This window comes from Fusarium subglutinans (assembly GCF_013396075.1).
Source record: "Fusarium subglutinans strain NRRL 66333 chromosome Unknown NRRL66333_c0000060, whole genome shotgun sequence".
NCBI classification, from domain to species: Eukaryota; Fungi; Ascomycota; class Sordariomycetes; order Hypocreales; family Nectriaceae; genus Fusarium; species Fusarium subglutinans.
The window spans coordinates 80,267-97,081 of NW_023502123.1; the positions used below are offsets into that span (position 1 = coordinate 80,267).

The following is a 16,815-nucleotide window of genomic DNA, read 5'->3' on the forward strand; positions in this document are numbered from 1 at the left end:
GTGCCCTGGATCATTAGCGAAGAACCTTGAGAAGTTGTGGTACTCACCAAGCCAAATGCACCAACAGCCCTTGCAGCATGTCCAAAGTTGCAAAAGGCCCTTTTATCATCCTGACAAGTACGATTTCGTTGAAGAGCTTGCCTAAATTTTGCTGAAGCTTGAGGTCCTCATGTGAAGCCGCCGCGAGTATCGCAACACATAACGTCGGCCTGTCTTGAGCCAACCCCTGGATGGTTACCGACTCTGCAACTATCACGAACGGAAAATGAGGCGACATGCGCATTCTGAAGGTATCGAGAAACTCTTGCCCTTTCTCGAATGACAACAACCCCCTTGAGAACGGGTTGTGAGATGCTTCGGTATCAATGCTGGCTGGTGTCGTAGACACACCAGGTGAAGTATCCGTAACATTTGCTGAAGTCGCATTGGCTGAGGTCAGTGATGGTGACCTCGATCTCGTAGGACTCGCAGCTTCGAGATTTCTTGAGGGCCTGGACCAAGTTAGTAATTGCAAATCACAAAGTACAAATTTCTCACCCAGGCCTCAAAGCCTTTCGTCGCCGAGAAGGATTAAAAACACAAGTCTTGTTCAAGCGCAAACACCTATCGCATTTTCCAGACTCCTGTGATTTCTCGCACCGAATCTTGGCATGAAAACACGTCTGGCACGTCTTGAGCAGCGGAACATTTGGGTCTGATCTCGAAGCCATTGTGAACACGGTTTGAACGGTTTGTTTTGATGCTAGCGTTGACGAAATTGAATCATTAAACTTCTCAACGGCGGGGAAAACGTCTCATTTAGATCCACGACTCATGGATCCTAGCTTATCCTTTTCATCGCATTGAAGTTACCTCAAAGGCGGATCTGATGATTTTCCTGTATTCACCGTGCCCGTAGGTCAAGAGATCACCAGAGATTGAGTCGTCGTGGTTGAGAAGCGGACTTGATACTTGAATGTGGCTGTGACACTGAACCAGAGATCGGACTCGGGTTTGGTTTCAGGGCATTTGCAGCGGAATTTTCTGTGTCTGTGTGGCGATGCAGGTTCAGTTCAACGCTATGTCTCGGCTTTGCAGGGTTGCATCGTCATCTCAAGAGAACGGACTGTGGCTGGGTTCTGGTGCTCAAGTCCGTGTCCGTTCCAAGACGGCACTTGAAGGAAAGGATTAATGACGGCTCGCACCGACGCACTCGTTATTGGTTTCGCTTCAGGGACGGTTTTAAGAAGGTTATGCCGAACGGATTTGATCCAGGGACGAAGCCAAGCTTGGTTCTCCACATCCTAAAGCTTGTGTTTAAAGCAGCCTTGTAGGGCGGAATCAGACTTCAACGTTTCCCCGCCAAGGGGATGCAATAAAACTTAGGAACTCTATCCTAGATGACAAAAAAGCCTTAGGTAAACTTAGGTAAACTTACTGTAATTTAGTACAGATATAGAGGATCTTAGACTAAGTATTTTTAGCATCTCAGTTTAACGTCAGAAGTCTTCTTACACCCTGAGGCCCGCCTGACGAAGCCGTTGCGGCCCGCCCTCCTCGGCGACATTTAATTTGACTGCTGTAACCAGCGTCGCAACCTTCATTCATTCGACGCTTTTGGTCGGCCGCCCTTAAAATCGAGAATCGCAGCCTGATTTCAATGGGGTCTTGAGATGAAAAGTGTCCGACAGGTAGCAATCTCGGTAATTGAAACGGACTTCGGACAGTCTCAACTCAGGACGAAGCTCTTGTTGTTTGATGTTCTTTAGGGTTGGTGACTCAGGTGTCTAGAAGCTAGCTCGGAATGATTGAGCAGATCATGTTGAGGTTTATGACGATGCAAGAGTTGAACTTTCCACGACTTTCAAACGTTTGCCAACGCAACTTCCTATATTTAGGCAAGGTACACCACCATCGCAGGTAGGTAGGTAGGTACCTTGGTTCAACGGCGTGCCTTCCTTTCGTTCGCTTTCAACCTGCATTTCCTAACATCTACAATTGACTTCAAGTAATTCGAGTTTGAGCATTACATCTGCACTTCCAGTCACAAACAATTTTCGCAACAGCTGTTGCACAAAATGAAGGCCCTGCCTACACTGCCCAAGTCTCCAGCATCAACTCCAGATACGTTGCTTGTGTGAGCATCCGGAGCCAGATCTTCCCAACTCCTCCAATCATCGGCCCGAAAAATTGAGATCATCAACTCAACGTCGACGCTGCTGGCAAATTCGATCTGAAAGATCACCTAGACACATTTTCGATCACTCCGTCAGTCGTGAACGCAACACCCAGAAAGGATGTTTGGGCCAGTATTTTGATCAGAAATCGCACAAATCTGGCGTATACTATCCCCGAAATCATGTGGTGACTGATTCACACTTTTTTCGACAGTCATCGAGTCATCCTTGAGGCAGTTGCTCATAGCCGCTTTGTGATGAAACATCGACAACGGCATTGTTAAAAACTTTTAAAGGAGATACAACCTTCGCGTCTTATGTTTCTTCCACTTCTCTGTATCTTCATCGTGCGGACTAAGGCTTAGTCAAACAAGAGTCACATCAGGCTGCACCTCGCTGCATGTTGGCTTCGCAATCACCTGCATGACCAAAATGTGAGCCATCGCCCCAAGACCGATGCGCTATCAGCCAACGGCGTCCATCATTTCAACCCCCTTGCTGCTTGTGCCTCTCTTGGCACATTTTCAGCTGCAATATTGCGTACAACGGTCACACTTCGAGCTTGATAGGCAATTGATCCGAGAGCCTGACCCCCTAAGCCCGGTCCGTTGCGCTGTCCAGCGAGAATCTGCCAATCGCCCTCTAATACTCCGAGCAAGCCCTGTGTTATCTTGAGCCGCAGCCATCGGTAGAGCGAATATCTAGCAACCTGCCCGACATGCCTGGCACAGTCCCCAACCATTCCCGAGGCAGACTATCTTCAGGCGGAAAGAAAAACGCCCAAGGCGATCTTGCGCGATACAGAACTGAGAAAACAAATAGCCCGTCACCAGAATCTAACCGTATTGCACAATCACCAATCATTTGGTTGCCACCATGAAGCACAACTCTATTGTCGCATACAAGGTGCGGCTAGAGGATGTACGAGAGCACCTTCGGGCCAAGTTCAATGACCAGACCATTGAGGTCGAGGTATGTAGATCGGGACACTGGGAGTGGCAGTGCTTTCGTGAACCAGAAGCTGACCCATGGTTCCAGCATATAGGAACCGAGTTTGTGTTCTATCTTCCAGTGACCTTGACTGAAGTGGGTTGTCTTGTTGCATTTATCTGTCTTATGATGTCTCTCCCGGCAGCTGACATCTAGAACAGGCTGAGAAAGACGAAATCTACGATCTAGCACCATAAAGATGCAAATGGCTACGATACATTCCTGATATATCTTTTCACAATACCCAATGTGAATCCCTGCACTTCTTCTAATTATCTACGCATATGAGCAATACTGAGTGTTCAGTTCGGGTTACATGAGGCATGTTGTTTGCGCCTTCGACTCAGCCACTTTGTATGTCAATACCCTACCTGGCCTCATACACATTTGTCTATCTCCACCATCTTCATTCACACCATCCACAAACATCACTGCCAACTTCCTTTGGAGCATAGTCAATACCAGGCATTCTTTATCAAATTTTGCCGTTGCATATGATCTAGGCTATGCGAATCTCGGATCCCTGTTCTGTGGAATTGGAATTCTCTTCATGGAAATAAAATAGCTGGTCCCGAGTAATCTACGAAACCTTCAGTCGCTAGCTCATTTATTAAATTGCCATATACTATCATGTCCTCCCAAAATAGTATCACTACTGTGGAGCTGTCCGAACAGGAACGTTACTTCGACAGCATATGCGATGCTTCTCACAACTACCCTCAAACTGCTCCCAGCAGCAGAAGGAGTACCAGAGCCCGGCAAGCAGTAGCTAGTACTTGGAATCGAGAAGCAGCTCGAGTCTTCCACCCAAGAACTGAAAATGCTTGTCTCAAGATCTTTGAAACGTGCGATTGCATGACTTCATGCAACTGTCAATCGCTCTCGGGTGATGTCAAGACCATGGAAGATCTAGTACTTCGCCTGCAGCCAAATAAGAAAGCCCCAAAGATGAGATATGTGTAAGTTTCCTGGTCTTAACTTGGACACGATCTAACTAATTCAGATCTCTCCAATCCAAATCTTCCAAAGATCAAGTCAGATGTCCAATTAAGATGTTCAAATACCTATGCACATATCAACAAATCCCCGCTTCGTTTCTAAGCTGCCTCTACTCTTTCCGGCGGTCGCACTCTGCTCAGGAATGGTGTAACCTTCCTCAGTTCAACAACGACAATACTCTACTTATACCTGAGGATGACATCCTCCCTCTCGACCGAATGGGTCTCTCAGGGCGCGAAATTAGGTATTCGTTTGTCTTGAGATCCGTTGAGAGCTCCACCTCCGTCCCAAACAGATCTTGGGGAGTCCGACAACTCGCAGTATATCATTCCTTTGACATCAAAAACGGGCAGTCATTTTGGGTAACCTGCAAGGGAAACTCACTGAACGAGGAGTTGTTCCAAGAAGCTTTGGCTGAGAATAAATGTCTTCAGTCAAGCGTTCTGGAATCAGTTCCACAGGCGTTCTCTTCTTCGCTTGAGGTTCTCACTATGCTGATTGACTGGTGCGATGATGATTGGAGATTCTACATCAACGAACTCTTTGATGAGATCAAACCACTTGTGGACAAAGCGAGAACGCCCGCCGTAAAAGATGAGTCGGCCCTTACCAAAGACGTGAAAATCATAACAGGGTTGGCCGATTCTCCCTCTAAAAGGCTCTCACATATGACGAGTCTCGAATCTGGGACAGCCCGCAGTCAAATCAACGAAAAAGAGGATCCGTGGGGTGATCTCAATGACCGAGTCAAAAGACTCGAGAGGCTCGAAGTTTTTACTTTTGACGAGCTACAGAAGCTACAACAAGGCTTGGAGACGATCCAGGAAGCGCTCCTGGTTCTCAAGCTAAATAACCAAGTCATCAGACAGATCCGAGAGCACTACCAGTGTCTTATGACTCAGTATCGGCTTCCCGCTCTGAAAGAGATTAAGAAGGGATGCGAGGGCTCGTTTCTACAATATTGTCGGCACTCTCGAAATATCGAGGCCAATATCGACGCTCATCAGGCGCAACTCAATGCGCTGCTATTGCTCGTCAAGGAGAGTAAAGAAATGGTAATTCTCTCTACGCACTGGGAGATTCAGGGCTGACTTCTGTAGTACAACACCATTCTCCAGTACAAAACCATTCAAATCAACAAGATCTACGCAGAGAACGCTCGTTTGTCGACTCGAAATATGGAGAATATCGCCAACAAGACCAAGCGAGAAACGAGCTCAATGCATATCATCACTTTTGTGACTCTGATTTTCCTCCCTGGAACATTCATGGCTGTACGTCACTGTGTCCTTAGACATCTTGCAATAACTAACTTTATTTGCAGTCTTTCTTTCAGAGCGGTATTCTTGAGTGGCCTCAAGTGAACGCAAAGGCGCCATGGAGACTGAATAAGGAGATATTTTCTCTATTTTTTGGCCTTTCCGCTACCATCACGATCGTCACCATTGTTGTTTGGATGCTCCTTCTTTTCATGCTGCGCAGGCCGCATAGCGAAAGAGTCAGACACGCATCTTGAAGTCACACAGCACAACCTATGGTGTCGATTTCATGTTATTTTCTACCATTTTATTCCTATTTGTACTTTGATAGACAATAGATTTCTCACACGAGTCATGATCTCGTGAACAAGATATATCTCAGCAATTATACGCAAAGCGGGACATGCCTGATGATGTCGATTCATGTCCATGTGTGGGATCATTTGTCAGGCTGCAGCCTGGTTCCCCGCGCCGATGTGCATGTCACACCATCTCCTGTACTCTCGTCCGCTTTCTTGTGAGCCTCTGCCATCTGGTCTCAAACAAGCCTCCTCATTATGAACTGTTTCCTCCGTATTCCATCTCAGCCACTTTCAAGCATAGATCCTTAGATTAGAGATCCAAATCATACGAGAAGGCAGACAAAGAGTGGCTTTGCTTTTTAAGGCATCTTCAACACAGCCTACCTCACGAGATAGTGGTGGGCATGATACAATGTTGCAGAGGAGAGCCTTGCTGCATATGCACACCCTTTCTAACCAATCTGGAAAGATGATGACCCGAATTGGCATCAATTGAAGGTGCCTTGTTGGAGAAGATCGCACATGCCTTTTATGCGAACCACTTTCCAGCGACCTTAAATATTTTAGCAGAAAACATGTCCACCGCTTACCTTCCATCATCACCACCAGATTTCGCCTCTTCTGCATATCTAAATTGTACACAATTGGACCAGAAAGATTGCTGTTCCCATTTTCACACGGGGCTCTTCCGGTCCTCGTTGGATAGCCGCCATGTCCAATCCCAGAAAGCGCCCGCGCGACGAGCGAAATGAGGAGTTCATACGATATGTTCGGCAAGAATCGCAACCGGGACTCGACGGAAACGACATTGTGACCAGGTTCGTGAGCCCTGCAGTTACGGCCAAATGGTGGAAGAAAAGTGGCCAGCGAAGATTATCTCGAGCCATCGATCGCAACATCCACGCTCTCCCCACGACGATTGAGAATGGTTACTTGAACATTTTCTCCATTTTGGTGTACATCAGTAGGACATACCTCATTAACAACTTCACTTCCAATGGTTATCAGGACCAGCAACTACCATTACTCAATGCGCGATGTTTCGGCGATGATCCTGCACTTGTCGACGACATGAATGAGTTTTGCGAGAATCAATGGATGTTCTGCCCTCTGATGTTCTCGAGACATACCCCCATGGATAAGCGATATATCGATCCTCGGCAAATATTACCTATCAAAACAACCTTCACGATAACAACTGATTCGAACCACTCCAAATCAATTATCAGAGTTGTGACCTTGTACCCTGAATGCTTCGATCGCGAATGGAGTCCAACTGTAAGTTCCCTCCTCCGCGTCTCCCATCCCATCTAACATGAGCAGGGTACTGTCGTCTTTAAAGAGTACCGCACACGAGAAAGAGAAACTTTGCGAGATGCATGGATCAAGGAATACAATGCATTCGCCGCGATCGAGTCTTGTGATTACATTGTTAGATATCTTGGTTCATTTGAACAGAATAACCGCTGTTTCATGATCCTAGAGCACGCGAGCGAAGGTAGCCTTCTCGAACTGTTCAAGCGCAACGAAAGACCAGTTACTGAGGAAGAGCGGCGGTATTTCTTATACGGCTTGATGGGTCTCACCAAAGCAATCGACAAGATACAAAACCTTGGAGGCGGCCCTAGGAATCAACGGACAGGATTGTAAGTGACACTTCCAGTTTTCTCATTGTTACTAATGTCGTAGTGCTCACCGTGATATCAAGCCTGCCAACATCTTGGTATTCCCTGGTCAAGATGGGCGGTACTCGTATGGCTTCCGAATGAAGCTTGCTGATTTTGACACTGCGACACCCAGTCGGCCAATAGATGAGGATGAGTCCAGTTTCCAGGATAATGACGGAAACAGGACATATTGTAACTGCCTTGTTCTCACAGTATTGGATTGCGTTAACAAGTTTGAACAGGTTCCCCCGAAGCAACCAGACTCTACAGGGATCAGGAGAAGGGTTTTATGCAGGTTCCAGTAGCCTCCGATGTCTGGTCTCTTGGTTGTGTCATCAGCGAAGCAATTGTCTGGGTTGCTGGCGGGACTGCTGCACTTGATGAAGCTGCCAGCGATCGCAGAAGGGAGATACTGACACATTGGCCACTTCTTGCCGATGGCAGCTTTGGCGAATGTTTCCATAACAGTTCCACGGCGCTTACTTGTGTTGTGAAATCACATTCAGCTGCGCTAGATGCGCTACAAGGTCCTATTTTCCTCTCAAGAAATGTCTGCAGCCTCGTCGAGCATTGGATGCTTGTGCCATATCGAGAAAGACAGTCCCCCATCCTTATCTGGAAAACCTTTGAGAGAAATTACCGGGAAATCTTTCACCCTGCTCCCCTCTTAGGTCATCATAGCCCGCCTCTCTTACCTCAACCCGGCTTCCACAACACCCCTATACTCACCCAGTCACCCATGAACATGACCGAGTCGTTATTTCAGCCAGACCGGTCTCCTTACCAGCGGACGCCCTCCCAACCGGGACCTTCGCGCCAGATCGGTACGGCCTTGGATCGCTCTGACATGCACCAGCGAGACTCCCTTGGGATTAATACTCGAATTTCTTCGAATAACGGAACTCCAATCGATCGCCACACATCAGCTCAATGGAGTCACAATGGTTTTCGGGCTCTATCTGAGCTGGAAGACAAATCGTCACCTGTGTCAGCGATATCTACCAATGAGCTCAACCTTGGAAACACGTTAGGCTCTCCAATGCATCCTAGCATCTCGTTTTCTGCTCAAGATAATCATTACCATCCGGTTCCCGACGCCAACAGCCCTGCCGAGACATCTGCCGACATTACGAGACTCACTCCGCAGAAACAGAATGAAGCGGGCATGTATGGGGAGCTCACTATCGACGATGTTGCCAGTCACCGTAAGAAAAATGGTAAAAGGGAATCATTGGAGGGCTACGAAAAGTTTCGCAATCGGATGGGAAATCGGCGGTTTGTCTTTATAATAGACGATTCTGAGACAATGCGTGATAGGGAGCGCGAGGTGATTAAAGTGTTGGGGGTTTTGGTATGGCTCGTTAGGAAGATCGATCATTCCGGTCCAGAAATCCGCTTCACTTCAAAACCAGACAAGAAATTCCCGATAGAACGTCGACCTCGGTTTCTTCTCAAGATGGAAAAATTTATCAACCCAGTGCGAGAATGGCTTGGTGGCAACGACGCTGAGACTCTCTGCAATATGAAGCACTCATTCAACCAGGTATTCGCAGATGCCAATATGGTGGATCCCAAACGACCGACAAGCGTTGTTATCTTGACCGATGGAATATGGGAGCACGGTGGTTCTCTTGAAGAGAAAGGTGTCGAAGCCTGCATAACGAAGATTATCAAGCGGATGGAAGATAAGGGTATTGGCGACACCGCTTTCGCCTTCCAGTTCGTGAGCTTTGGTAATGATCCAGTTGGTCTTCGGCGGCTGAAATATCTGGACGACGATGCCCTCTACGGAGGGGATGAGGATAACCGGACGTAAGTTCTGGTCACAGTTGGGAAGATCGAGGCTAACCTGGTCAGTGATATTGTCGACCACAAGAGCTCTGAATCAAATGTCTGGGCAATACTCACTGGGTCAGTGAGTCCAGGTAATGATAAGATCTCGGCGAGTCCATCAATTGAGAGGCCGTCGTATTCTCAGGGTGAATGAGCAATATTTATATGTTACGTCAGGTATTGACGATATTGGAGTTATATGATGAGCATTTACAGGGCGGAATTAGACTTGGTTTATATAAATACCCATATACTGCACCTTACTATTGGGATCTAGGATCAGTGTTATTGAGTTGGATTTATACAATGTTGTCGATACGATTGACGAAACAAGCTATACTTGGACAGTTCTAGCGCATTCCCCTGTTTCCCTTCCTGGCTTTTAGGCAGTCTGGGATTGGATGCTGCCATTAGCTCAGTGACTTCACTTGGTTGGCGGAGTGGAGTGTTACCCTATCTATGCCTTAGTTGATCAACACTTTTGGCGAAGAGACTGCATGTGTACAATGACGAAAAGAATGGTGAAAAGCGAGGCTAATCACTGGTATCTGATTTTGATGTTATAAAATAATTTTGGACATTAAACGGCTGCTATTTTGCTGATACTGATTCACATCAAGTTAGACAGCGGGAAGACGGTAACAGCACATTATTGTGTCCAAAAGAACAGGACCGAAAGTTCAAAATAATGCCACATACTAGATGGAGGGTCTTTCTAGAGAATATAGAGAGTACTGCCCTGAGTAAACATGTGTGAAAGAGTTCGTACACCACATTTGTGATAAAGTTAGACAAGCTGGTGAGTAAGCCTGTCTTGGCAGGACAAAACCTCGATGACTTCCACGAATCCCTATCGAATGGTACATAGGTAGACATAAACCATCAGTGAATACATACGAATTAAACAAAGGAACACTAAAGAGGGAGGAGTACAGGTGATTTTCGTGGATATTTGTGTGGAATACATATTTAACTACCCAGAGTCTGTCTGGGATAAGGAGTGGTGATGGCATGAATGGCCCACCGATTGCTAAACTAGTGGTATATAGCCTGTAAAGTTTCCGCTGATTAGTCGGCGAATTACTATAGGTGTGACCTCGAGCGTTGCTTTCTGTTTGATGTGATCTCGGAATCATCAGGCGGTTATGTTACAGTCAAGCCTTGTGTTCGGCAAGGCCCAGTCTTTGTCCCGAAGATAAACTCGTACAAACCAATGGTCAGCAGAGCTTCTCTAGTCAAGTTGATGTTTCTTGGGTATTCATTCAGAGATAGTCCGTTCTCAGTGTCGAGTTCTACTACTAAATGCTACATAAGAATGAACCTGACCTACACATCAGCACCTGGCCTCACAAGGGCTTGCTTATGTGGCATTGACCAAGCGATACAGTCCTAATTTATTGAATAAACTGCAGTTTTTCGTATTAAAGCCATGAAGTATTGTCAATTGAGCTCTGTCCACGCACATCTACAAGATATTTGATGTTGGCTCATATAGAATAGGCACTGCGGATTGGATAGGCTCGTTTCATACACAGCATCACGAAGCTCTTAACAGTCATCACGGTAACTCAGAAAATACCGGAAATATAAATTACTTGGAACCAAGTAAATATACAATTATTACTTCAGCTTACAGCAGTTGGAAGACGGGACCAGCCAAGACGTTTCATCCTCTGACCTTATCCGGGGACGGGCGCTAAACCCCAAAAGACCCAAGCGCCAACCGCTAAGGCAAGCTACCTTTGATCACCTCCCCTCCACTCCAACTTTCCAACCCTCCATCATCACCAACTCCAACACCACCACCAAGAATCCTCACATCATGGCCTCCTACATCGACACCTCTCTCGCCGAGGCCCAGCCCGCCCCCGAACTCCTCGGCGAAGTCAAGAAGCCCAAGAAGAAAAAGGTGCTGCTCATGGGAAAGTCCGGCTCCGGCAAGTCAAGCATGAGGAGTATTATCTTTAGCAACTACATTGCCCGCGATACACGCAGACTGTGAGTCCCCCTCCTGCCTCGCTTGGTCTTGGGGTTAGGCTGATAAGCTAGGGGCGCAACTATCGATATCGATCTTTCGCACGTCAAGTTCCTCGGAAACCTCACCCTCAACCTCTGGGACTGCGGTGGTCAAGAGGCCTTTATGGAGAACTATCTCTCCCAGCAGCGCGTCCACGTCTTTTCCAATGTTGGTGTGCTGATTTACGTCTTCGACATTGAATCCCGCGACGTCGACCGCGATCTCGCAACCTACGTCTCCATCCTCTCCGCGCTCCTGCAATACTCGCCAGCCGCCAAGATCTACATCCTCATTCACAAGATGGATCTCGTCGTTCCTACGGCACGTGAGTCCGTTTACGATGAGCGCATTCGGGTTGTGCGACAGAAAACCTTTGAGTATGCGAATTCAGTCGGTATTGCTGCGTCGTCGATTGAGCTCACGCCGTTTGCGACGTCGATTTGGGATCAGAGCTTGTACAAAGCTTGGGCGTCGATTATTCACGACCTTGTGCCCAATCTTTCCGTCATTGAGCGAAATCTCGCAAACCTGGGTCTCGCCATCGAAGCCGAAGAGTTGCTGCTATTCGAGCGCACATCTTTCCTTGCCGTATCGTCCTGGACATCATCTGAAGGACAACGAAACCCGACTGAGGATCGACTAGAACGCATGTCCAACATCATGAAGCATTTCAAGCAGAGTATTTCGCGCTTCACGGGTACGCCGCGCAACGCCGAGCAGTTCATTCGCATGGAGCACAAGGCCGGCAATCGATTCAGTCTGTTTATTCTCAAGTTCACGACAAACACGTATCTCATGGTTGTTCTCCCACCCGGAGAAGCTCGGTTCAACGCTGCCATGCTCAATTGTCAGATCGCCATTGAGCACTTCAGATTTCTGGATGGCCCCGCAACTCCAGCTCCCAACACCGCCAATGCTGCCGCCTGAACTAACAAGACCACATAGATCGGAGTTATCACGGAGCATGGCTTGTTATTTGGCGTTAGGTGTTGAGATACCACTCTAGGTGATATTTTGTGTATCAGTTACATACATACATATATGCATACATGGCTCATTTACAATTCATTTCGCATTTCGCATTTTAGCTATCTGTGATTCTATCCATGACCTCTATAAGTCAAGCTAGCATCTGCATTTGTTGACCAGTCCGTAAATCAACCTCAACGCCGATTTTCCATTTCTAAGTCCACTTGACAACAGCGGTACCACCCTTCTTGAATTCGGGCATTTCACCAAGAACCAGGCTGCGGTCGGTATGATCCTTGTTGGGGAACGTTGTGGAAAGAACCCATGATCGAGATCGTGTGTCTGGCGACGCTCCCTGTACGAAACCGTAGACATCGTTGACAGTGTGGGTGGTATTGAAACGAGCGGGGAGACGTGTACCATCAGGCATCTGGATTCGGATCATGATTGTGGGCTGAGCATCATCGACAGGAGGAGCATTGGATGACGAGGGAGTGGCGGAAGAAGCAGCAGGGGCGGGAGTAGAGCTTGAGCCCTCAACACCAGGAACAACAGCTCCAAGTCGCTGACCAGAGCCACCGAAAGGTCTGTACTTCTTGGGCTGTGGCTGGTATGGTGTATCGTGCTGGTGAAGCTTGACATCGATGGGCTGGTCATGCTGCACATTCATAAGGTGGAGGGGTGCGCGACCAGATCGAATCAGGGCGAGGTCGGCCTGGTTTGCGGGATCGTCAAATCGGCGAAGGTCACCGTCGTCAATGCTGAAACCATCTTGCCAGATGTGAAGAACTCGTTCTTGGGGTTCGGCGTTTGAAGAGCGAGCTGGGCCAAGAGGATCAGGAATACTGCGGCTCTCGACACCGTCTCCGCCAAGTGTCTGTCCAGTTCCTCGAAAGCGACTGGGCTCAGAAGGGCCAGCCTCGTTCTCGGCTTCGGGGCGTTGAGCGTTACTATTTTGTCAGCTAAATTCACCTTCGAATGCTCAGTGACTTACGCTCGTGCCTTGGCGAGAATGTCACTGATGATCTTCTTGGGGCCGCCCTCCTGATGCGGATCTTGAACAGCCAAACCAGACTTCTCACCACCGGCAAACAGGTTTCCTCGTCCATCATCGTCATCGCCGTCGAAGTCATCATCATCGTCATCACCGTCATCGTGTTGGTGGGATGAGCTACCGAGAGATCCTAGAGTAGCAATACCCCTCTTCCTCTGTTGTGATGCGGCAGGTTTGCGAGTCGGTTGGCTGCTGCGGGCAGCCTCTGGAGCGGGTCGCCCGTCGAGGGTTCGAGGGCCCGTGTAATTGTCAGGAGCGGCAGCGGGAGCGGGAGCTGTGGATGTGTCGCGGTTGTCATCTTCGGCATCACGGAACCAAGCGTTGCTGGCCTCGGCGAGATCCCAGTTATGGGCTTCAAGATACTGTCTGGCCTTGGGCGCGTTAGCTGAAATACTCGGTGCGAGTCAGAGAGTCGCGAACCTCTTCAGGGCTTGCACCGCTCAGGCCTGCAAATTCCACGATCTGGGCTTCGTGGTCTGCCATGTTGACGATTGAGGCGGGGTAGTAGAGGTGTGTGTTGATCAAGTTTTCAGATGTCGCAGATTTATAAGAAGCGTTGGTAGATTGGGAGGTGATTGGGTCAAGATAAAAAGACACGCCAATCTCAAAGTGTGTTTGTTGATGAATGAAGGTTTCAGCAACAGGCAGGCAGCTTGCTCGTCACCTCTAAGCAAAGGAAGCTCTGGGTTGGTGGCGGTGGGCTCCTTCACCCCACCTTCCTCGACTGGGCCATGACACAAGTGGGGACCCACTCACCGGGCAATTCAACCTACGGAAGCCAGGTCCATCTCTGCCCCGGTCCTGCAGCCTTACGTAAGGATCTGGGGGAATCAAGCGCGACGGTCCAGAAGCCGAGATCGTCAACAACCTCTTCAGAAGCTAGCTCAGGCCGACGACGACCAACAATCGAGCTTCAAACCATTTACTCCTTTGGCTTCATCCGAACGAGAGCCCACATCTCGACGCCTGCCATGTCCGACGAACACAACCACCTCGCCGAGTCCGGCGTGACATTGCACTCCGACAGCGAGCTATACTCTGCAGGCGATGATCTCTCTTCACCTCCCTCGTCAAACTCACCCGTCATTCTCTACAAGCCCCCTACAGTGTGGTCTTTGATACGGGGAGCTGCCATCAACCTCCTGCTACCTTTTGTCAACGGCATGATGCTTGGATTTGGAGAGCTCTTCGCTCATGAAGCTGCCTTCAGGCTGGGATGGGGAGGTACAAAGGTATGCCATTTTGCACAATTATGCTCAAAGCTATCAACCCTTACTAACAAACCCAGGTCTTCCCCCTCTCACGAAGAAGAGTTCATCCCATTGGACCTGGTATCGAGCTTCGAGAAAAGCCATATGCTCCTCGCCCTTCGCTGGACGATTTTGCAAGCCTGGAGTAAACTGTCGGAACCCCTTCACCTTACGGATTCTTATCCATTACACCCAAGACACACTCATCGCTATGAAATATCTACGAAAGAGCAAGGACGGATGAATGCATATCATGTTAAATAATTTGAGATTATATATTAGACAGGAACTTGGATTGTGGCGTTTCGTTGCACCGGTGGTTCGAAATGTAAAAATCACTCATTCAAACGCAGCGACGTCAATTACAACCACTCGACTCAATCTCGCAACTCTAATCACTCCCAATCGACTCGTCACAGGCCGAGGCCTAATGACAAGATCATTCGGAGATCATCGGCGGCGTACTATCGCGAACCCGACATTTACCCGCCGGTCCCGGAAAACCTTCCAAAAATTTCCCAGCAACATCGCGCAACTTATTGTCCGACCCATCCCATCATCACCGCCGCAATGCTTCCCAGCCGAGGAATTGTGCGCTCTTTGCCTTCGGGCGCTTTCCAGAGGCCATGCGGTCATGCTGTGCGTTTGTCTCTGACCAATTAAAAGATTATACTAACAATCGTAGATGTCAAGGACCCTGGGTAGAAAATTCGATGCTCGACAGTTCGGTACAGCGATGAAGAGCGCTCGCACACCTCTCACGGCTGGGACAAGAGTTGGAGTCAGGAACATTGCTGCGCCTATTGTTTTGGGGGGCGTAGCTTCGTCAAGGCAACTCTCGCTTTGGGGATATAACATCTATGGAAAGAAGAAGACAGAAGAGCCCGCTGTTGAAGCCGTCACAACGCCAGAAGCTCCCACGCCTCCCGAGACTATCGATCCTACACCCATCAACGAAGCTCCTACTCCTGCCGCCGATAATTTTGCAGACGTGACACAGTCTGCTGAACCATCTTCTGTTCTGCCCACCGAATTCGACCTCGAAAGCATTGCCGACCTCGCCAACCCTAGCATTCTCACCATGCCCGAGAACATTGGTTTCCTGAAGGAGATTGGCCTTGATTACGGCTGGGGCCCTACATCCGTCATGCAATGGGTGCTCGAGCATGTCCATGTCTACACCGGTCTCGGATGGGGTGCCTCGATTGTCGCCACTGCTCTCTTATTGCGTGTCATCATGATCTACCCTCAACTTCGCAGTGTCAAGTTCAGTGCTGCCACGGCCAAGATGAAGTCGGACCCTCGTTCCCAAGAAAGTCTTGAGCTTTTGAAGAAGGGCTACCAGACAGGTGATCGGGAGATGATTCAGAAGGGACAATTTATCGGCAACATGGTCCGAAAGGAATACGGTACAGAGATCAAGAACATGTTCTGGGCTTTTGTCCAGGTTCCCTTCAGTTTCGGTCTCTTCCGAGTAATCAATGGCATGATTCACATCCCAGTTCCTTCTATGGAGGACGCTGGCTGGGCCTGGTTCACCGACCTTACGGTTGCCGATCCCTTTTATGCCCTCCCTATTGCTGGTACCGTTCTCCTGGTCGGTACCTTGAAGGTAAGGTTCCCAGACTATATACGAGATTATATCTAACGTGAATCTAGCTCAACTCTAAATACACACCCCCTGAGCAAAAGGCCATGATGAAGAACATGGTCTACGTCATGAGCGCAGTCACTCTAGTCGCTACAAGCTTCCTCGGCGCCGGTGTTAACCTCATGATGGTTTCCACTGGAGCCGCCACCTTCGTCACAGCCGCCATTCTCAACAACGAGTCCGTCCGTCGTGCGCTCGATCTTCCCATCCCCAAGATCGAAGAGCCCGTCTACAAGCCTCCCCGCGTCACTCAGGCCAAAGGTTTCCAGGGCATTCGTGAGCGTCTCACCGACAACCTCGACAACATGAAGAAGAGTGTCTCCGACTCAGTCGGCAACATGACGAATCAGTACAGTGGCACTGCTGAGGAGCGAGCTGAGAAGGCGAGAAAGGAGCAGATTCAGAAGCTTGAGAACATGCGCCGAAAGTTGGAGCGTGACGAGTTTGAGAAGAAGTACAAGCGATGAGCAACTGTATCACAAATAACTGTAAAATAAGGATAAACTTGTACACTGTTTCAACTGGATCAGACATTGTATAATAGGCATTGGAGGAGAGCGACATGATACCGCGGGGGCTTTCGCATGACTGGATATAAAAGTGTCTGCATGTATCTATCGATGGTCGAGGATCGATGTAATAGAGAACAACCATCCCAATTAAATCTG

General features: G+C 48.6%; 5 protein-coding genes across 5 annotated transcripts; 4 read left to right on the plus strand and 1 right to left on the minus strand.

Moving 5' to 3' along the window:
* Positions 1-3,776: 3,776 nt before the first annotated feature.
* Positions 3,777-5,661, plus strand: FSUBG_5940 (uncharacterized protein; the record flags this gene model as incomplete). Its single annotated transcript, XM_036684090.1, has 4 exons — positions 3,777-4,105; positions 4,150-5,200; positions 5,246-5,419; positions 5,470-5,661. 4 exons carry the CDS (start codon positions 3,777-3,779, stop codon positions 5,659-5,661), a joined length of 1,746 nt encoding a protein of 581 aa, XP_036538512.1.
* Positions 5,662-6,417: 756 nt separating this feature from the next.
* FSUBG_5941 (serine threonine kinase) lies at positions 6,418-9,592 on the plus strand (the record flags this gene model as incomplete). The annotated part of the gene is made up of 5 exons (XM_036684091.1): positions 6,418-6,984; positions 7,030-7,352; positions 7,396-7,565; positions 7,616-9,185; positions 9,484-9,592. The coding sequence occupies 5 exons, from the start codon at positions 6,418-6,420 to the stop codon at positions 9,590-9,592; spliced, it is 2,739 nt and encodes a 912-aa protein (XP_036538513.1).
* A 1,436-nt stretch (positions 9,593-11,028) lies between these two features.
* Positions 11,029-12,150, plus strand: FSUBG_5942 (ras-related GTPase rag; the record flags this gene model as incomplete). The annotated part of the gene is made up of 2 exons (XM_036684092.1): positions 11,029-11,204; positions 11,256-12,150. 2 exons carry the CDS (start codon positions 11,029-11,031, stop codon positions 12,148-12,150), a joined length of 1,071 nt encoding a protein of 356 aa, XP_036538514.1.
* Positions 12,151-12,406: 256 nt separating this feature from the next.
* On the minus strand, positions 12,407-13,729 carry FSUBG_5943 (SEP domain protein; the record flags this gene model as incomplete). The annotated part of the gene is made up of 3 exons (XM_036684093.1): positions 12,407-13,142; positions 13,187-13,617; positions 13,667-13,729. 3 exons carry the CDS (start codon positions 13,727-13,729, stop codon positions 12,407-12,409), a joined length of 1,230 nt encoding a protein of 409 aa, XP_036538515.1.
* A 248-nt stretch (positions 13,730-13,977) lies between these two features.
* On the plus strand, positions 13,978-16,614 carry FSUBG_5944 (pre translocase subunit; the record flags this gene model as incomplete). The annotated part of the gene is made up of 5 exons (XM_036684094.1): positions 13,978-14,478; positions 14,535-14,641; positions 14,916-15,135; positions 15,182-16,108; positions 16,156-16,614. 5 exons carry the CDS (start codon positions 13,978-13,980, stop codon positions 16,612-16,614), a joined length of 2,214 nt encoding a protein of 737 aa, XP_036538516.1.
* Positions 16,615-16,815: the final 201 nt, after the last annotated feature.